The sequence below is a fragment of the Triticum aestivum genome, chromosome 1B (genome assembly GCF_018294505.1).
Source record: "Triticum aestivum cultivar Chinese Spring chromosome 1B, IWGSC CS RefSeq v2.1, whole genome shotgun sequence".
NCBI classification, from domain to species: domain Eukaryota; kingdom Viridiplantae; phylum Streptophyta; class Magnoliopsida; order Poales; family Poaceae; genus Triticum; species Triticum aestivum.
This window is the reverse complement of record NC_057795.1, coordinates 31,246,817-31,252,870: the sequence shown is the minus strand read 5'-3', so window position 1 is coordinate 31,252,870 and position 6,054 is coordinate 31,246,817. Positions and strand designations below refer to the sequence as shown.

General features: G+C 41.4%; 1 protein-coding gene across 1 annotated transcript in view; it reads left to right on the top strand.

Moving 5' to 3' along the window:
- Positions 1-3,186, top strand: part of LOC123085624 (myb-related protein P-like) — a 5,553-nt gene extending 2,367 nt beyond the window's left edge. The window contains exon 3 of the mRNA XM_044507289.1: positions 2,228-3,186. Within this exon, the coding sequence (XP_044363224.1) occupies positions 2,228-2,930 (703 nt within the window). The 3' untranslated portion in view covers positions 2,931-3,186. The remainder of the gene's footprint in view (positions 1-2,227) is intronic.
- The last annotated feature ends 2,868 nt before the right edge of the window (positions 3,187-6,054 follow it).

Below are 6,054 nucleotides of genomic sequence, written 5' to 3'. Positions count from 1 at the left end.
GGAAGGGGTGGGGAGGAGGGGGCATAAGAAGAGGGCGGCGCGCGTCCCAGCGAGCTGCGCGAGATGTGGGGGAGCTGTGATGAAGAAGACGCGAGGAAGAGGGAGACCAGCCCAATGTTCCGCCGGTGCCCCGGCCCCAAACGTTTCCCTACTAATAACGGTTTTTCTCCCTCTGTGTTATATGAGCCGTGTGATAGTGATTATTTCCGCCCCGCCTGGCCTGCTGTGCCTCCAAAGGCAGCCCATGTAGCTCTGCGCTGCTTTGCATGTTTGTAGGTTGTTGGCTACTTAAATGCCACATCATGCAACGAGTTTTAGGAGGTGAACCCCGGCCTATTATAAACTGACTAGATGATTAAGGATCAGTCGCCCTTTTGCAAGTCTGTCATGTGGTTTGAAATATAAATACGAAAAATACTAAACAGGATTGGTGTCTTATTAATAAAAAATATTATTATTGTATAGAATCAGATAGTGTCCCCTGCAAAAAAAAAGAATCAGATAGTGTCACCGGCTCAAACTTACAGTCATGCTCGACAGTGCAGCTCTCTTCCCGTTCACTATCTCACGAAAAACAGTGTGCGTCCTGTCGCATGACCTGTTCATGCTACACTCCAGTTCTAATTAATAATAAATCAATTTAATTCGTCTGTGTAACCATGACGTCACATCCACATGTAGTTATGCTTTTTCAGCAGAAGAGCTCGCTGGATATATTAGAAAAATGTCTAATATATGCAACTATGCAACTAGTGGTCCGTATTTTTTTCTAAAATGTTCGTATTTCGTTTAAAAAAGTGTCTGCGTGTTAGAAAAATGGTTGTGTGATTTAAAATGTGTTCGTGCTTTTGAAAAATGTTTATTTGTTTTTTAAAATGTGTTTGTGCATTTTATAATGTTTGTCTAGTTTTTTTAAAAAGTTTTTATGTATCAAAATGTTGCTTATGTATTTTGGAAAAAATGTCCTTTAAAAAATATGTTCATGTAATTCTAAAATGTGTTGCGTGTTAAAACAATGTTAGTAATTTTATAAAGCCATGCGATTCCAAAAAATTTCATATGTTTAAAAAAAGAATGTTGATGCATTTTTAAGCTAACAAAATTTAAAAGCGAGTTGGAGTATTGGGGACGGTGTATGGAATAGGTGCAGGGTGTAGCTCGCGTATGGCGGCACTCACGTCAAGCCCGACTAGATTAGTTTTAAAAGTTATAAATATTCCTTTCTATTGGCGCGGTTTAGTGATAAGTTTGATGTGGGGTGGCCAAGATCATCGCCTTGGAATTGACCCATTCAGACACACTGAGATCATATGGGCACTACGACCACTATTGGTGAAGGCAGAAAGAAGGATAAGAGGCTATACAAGAGGAGCGCCATGTTGAAATAAAACATGACCTGTGGAGGGATTGAGCCATGCTTATTGAGCTAGGGGCATGATACTTTCTTTTTTCCTCCATTGCAACCGCAAGCATGAGCATGTTTTCTAGTAATGGAATTAGAATTTTAATACAACAATCTTTAACATTATACCAACGTGTGTACGCTTTGTAATGGTTGATGTATGTTAGTAGATGTTTCAATGAACAGATGCGGTATGTATTCGTGATTATGATGTATATTACGTAAATTGAAATGTTATGATTTTAAACAAGATCAGGTCCACCAAATCAACAACTTTTAATTTTTGTGAGATAGCAGACCATCTGGTGTCGTGCTCAAGACTTCTAAACTCACTCAGAATGCTCAGTGTACACTAGAGAGCGGCAGCTGGTAGTAGTCTAGTAGAGCCCTGGACCTCGCCTCTCAACATTTGTATTTGTCAATGTTCTTAGTGGCGTTGAGGATCTTCTGAAGTACTCCCTCCGTTCCTAAATATAAGCCTTTTTAGAGATTCTGATATGGACTACATACGAAGCAAAATGAGTGGATCTGCACTCTAAAATACGTTTGTATACATCCGTATGTTACGCTCTAGAGCTTGAGTAACAATGAAGAACAGTATGCTAGTGTATGCAGGGTTGGATGGATGGTGCAGAAGAACCATCTTAAATAGAGATGCATTTTGGAATACAAGTAGTTATACGACTCTGACTGTACATAATCACTTTGCTTAGCTCATAAAATGTCATGATCGTGCATAGATATCTCCCTTTGCTTTTAGCTGCGACGACGTTTAAATAGATATATCTAACTGGGTAGCATGCACCTTCTTGGAATGGCTGACAGGTGGTCGGTGATCGCCAGCTACCTGCCAGGGCGGACTGACAACGAGATCAAGAACTACTGGAATGCGCATCTCAGCCGGCAGATCTACAACTTCCGGCACGTGTACGCCGCGATTAGCGAAACCACTGTAACCATCGATGTCGACAAGCTTTCCGCCACTACCAAGCGCCGAGGCGGCAAGGCGCCCAGGAGCACCACGAAGATGCAGCCCGTGCCTAAGCCCACCAAGTCCAAGGAAGGCTCAAGCCCAGTCAACACCATATCGACAACATCAAGCCAGGCCGGCCCAGACCGGGACCAGCAACCCATCAACAACATGACTTGTGGTGTGCCCTGCAGCGAGGAGGCCATGGTCATGGACCCCGTAGATCAGAATGGTATGGTCCAACTCATGGAGACCAACTGCTCAGATGACTCGGTGAATCAGATTGGGGTTTTTGAGGAGGAAAGCGAGATGGAGGCCCTGCTTTTATGCATCGACGACGACATGCCGGTTAGTGTGCTTACTGGCATCGAGCAGGGAGGCCACTCTCCTCGGGTGGAGGATCTGCTCGACATGGACTGGGAAGGTTTTGCGTCCCACCTATGGGACCAGCGATCCCAGAGTGATCTGCTCCAGACCGCTGAGCCGCAGGCAATGACCGGCTCCGAGTCAGACGATCTCGAGTCGTTTGTCAGTTGGCTCCTCTCCGACCATGCATGATAAGAGAATCAATCTAGAACATCCCAAAGAGGAAGATGAATGGCAATGGCACCGATGGGGAGGGTCCTTCGACAATGGATCATGGACCAACAACGACGAGCTATGTTTTAGTATAACCTAGCTAAGATATTAGGAAAACATGCTACACTAGCTAGGATCGAGCAGGAACCAGAGGAGGTTTCACTCGATGACAGTGGCGGTCACCTCTCGTGTGTTCCTGAATATAAACCATGAAAACAGTCTCATGGTTTGGTTAGAGAGATGAATAGTAGTCTTTTTGTTGCTGAATCCATCAAAGAAGTAAAGAACCTGCAAGGTTGCACATAAGCCAAACCAGTTTGAATCCCAACAGGAAACAACATCTCGGTCCCGTTGCTTGGTGAGTGGAGAACTGCACTGTCAATGGCTAAGCTACGGTCCCTGTAAACGAAAATGGCTAAGCTACATATCTGTGTCCAGTTTTGTGAGTTTGATTCTGTCGCGTGACTTGTCGGCTGTGTTGGGATGGATGTACATTCGGGTAACTAAAAATCTAAAACCGATTGACCTGTGCATATTTGGGTAACTAATTTGGATTCCATTTGGTAGCCTGCCGTTTTATGCACTTTCAATAATATCAATTTAACCCTTGTCTTCCTCAAAAAGAAAAGAATTGAACCTTTGCCAAAAAAAAAGGGGGCTGGGTTTTTACATGGAAAAACTTGTCTCTTCTTGATGCAGAAGATACATCGGAGCACTAAATTTCAGCTATTGATGTGTATGCACATACCTGCTATTGATGCAACGATTAGATCCTGAAACTCTTGCAGTACTCGTGCGTTAATTGCGAACATTTGTTTTGTATTTATGAACATATTTTCAATACATTTGAACTCGAGATATTTTTTAGATTCACGAACAATTTTTGAAATGGTGTACTTTTTTTTAAATCAGTAACATTAATAAAACTCTGTGAAGTTTTCTTGAAATTCTTGAATAAGTTATCAAACTGATGAACATTTTTTTTCAAATTCATGATTTTTCTGAAATTCAAAACTTTTTTCAAATTTGCGACAATTTTTTGATATTCAGAAAAAGTAAGCCCCAAAATTTTTAACTTGAGATAAGTGAAGAGATGATGAAGTAAGAAAACAAAATAGAAAAACAAATAAAAAGAAACAAAAACCGAAAGATGGAGTTCACATCAACCTTGAAAACATGCCACCACCCCCTCCCAGGTACGATTGAAAACATGCCTAACCATATAGAAACAACGGTAGAATAGGTGATGTGTGAAGAGCGGGTTGGGTGTTCCGAAGTAGTCCTTCCATAGAAGGAAATGACCGCTCTCTTGGTTGCGATTCAGCGCCGGAGTGTTCCCCGGGATCAAGCCCTGGAACAACGGCCGCTGTCTACTAAGGTGGTCATGGACGACTAGCACAGCAGCCACCATCTCCTCATCATCGGATGAAGAATCATCCGAGTCGCAAATGAAATTGTGGAAAAAGAACTTGTTGGCGGAGTCCATTTGTACCTTGCGGGCGAACCTTCGAACAACTTGTGGGTGTCGTCGAAGAAGCAAACTGGCGAAAAGTGATACGTCTCCAATGTATCTATATTTTTTTATTGTTCCATTCTATTATATTATCAATCTTGGATGTTTCATATGCAATTATATGCAATTATATATTATTTTTTGGGACTAACCTATTAACTTAGTGCCAAGTGCCAGTTGCCGTTTTTTGACTGTTTTAGGTTTTTCAGAATATCGATACCAAACTAAGTCCAATTGCCACGAAACTTTTTGGAGATTTTTTTCTAGACAAAAGAGACCCTGGAAGCTTCGGGGGAGGGCTAGAAGATGAAGAGTTAGCCCACAAAGCACCAGGGCGCACCGAGGGGGTAGGTGCCCCCTGGTGGCTCGTGAGGCCCGTGTTCAACTATTTGACTTAATTTCGCCTCTATAGATTCTCTAAAATTGGGAAACCAACAGGGAGCCACCAAAAATATTTTTCCCGCCGCCGCAAGTTCCTGATCTCCAGAGATCCCATCTGGAGGCCTTTTCTGGCACTCCTCGAAGGGGGAATTAGCCACGGAGAGACTTTACATCAACCTTGTTGTTTCTCTGATGATGTGTGAATAGTTTACCACAGATCTACGGGTCCATAGTTAGTAGCTAGATGGCTTCTTCTCTCCCTTTGATCTTCAATACAATATTATTATCGATGTTCTTGGAGATCTATTCAATGTAATCACTTTTAGTGTTGTGTTTGTTGGGATCCGATGAATTGTGAGTTTATGATCAGATAAGCGATGAATATTATTTGAGTCTTCTCTAAACTCTTTTATGCATGATTTTTATAGCTTTGTATTTCTCTTCGATTTATTGATTTGGTCTGGCCAACTAGGTTGATTTTTCTTGCAATGGGAGAGGTGCTTTGTGATGGATTCAATCTTGCGGTGCTCAATCCGAGTGAAGGAAATGGACATGACATGTATTATATCGTTGTCATCAAGGATACAAAGATGAGTTTTATTTCATATTAATTGATTTTACTTTGTCTACATCGTGTCACCTTGCTTAAGGCTTTACTCCGTACTTTATGAAGTTAATACTCTAGATGCATGCTGAATAACGGTTGATGTGTGAAGTAATAATAATAGATGCAGGTAGGAGTCGGTCTACTTGTCTCGGACGTGATGCCTATATACATGATCATTGCCTTAGATATCATCATGATTATTCTCTTTTCTATCAATTACCCAACAGTAATTTGTTTACCCACCAATGCTATCTTCAAGAGAGAAGCCTCTAGTCAAAATTATGATCCCTGGGTCTATTTAAATTATATATTAAAATCCAAAAATATATTGCTGCATTTTTATCACGTTATTTTTTGTGTTTTATTTATTTATCTATCATTATGGGATTTAATCCTTGCAATTAATCATCAAAGGATTGACAACCCCTTATTTGCGTTATGTGCAAGTATTTGTTATTTTGTGTGTAGGTACGTGTGATTCTCTTATTGGATTGATAACCTTGGTTTCAAACGGAGGAAATACTTATCTCTACTGTAGTGCATCATTCCCTCCTCTTCGAGAAAATCCCAACGCGGCTCATAAGTAGCAAAGAGTCGCGCCC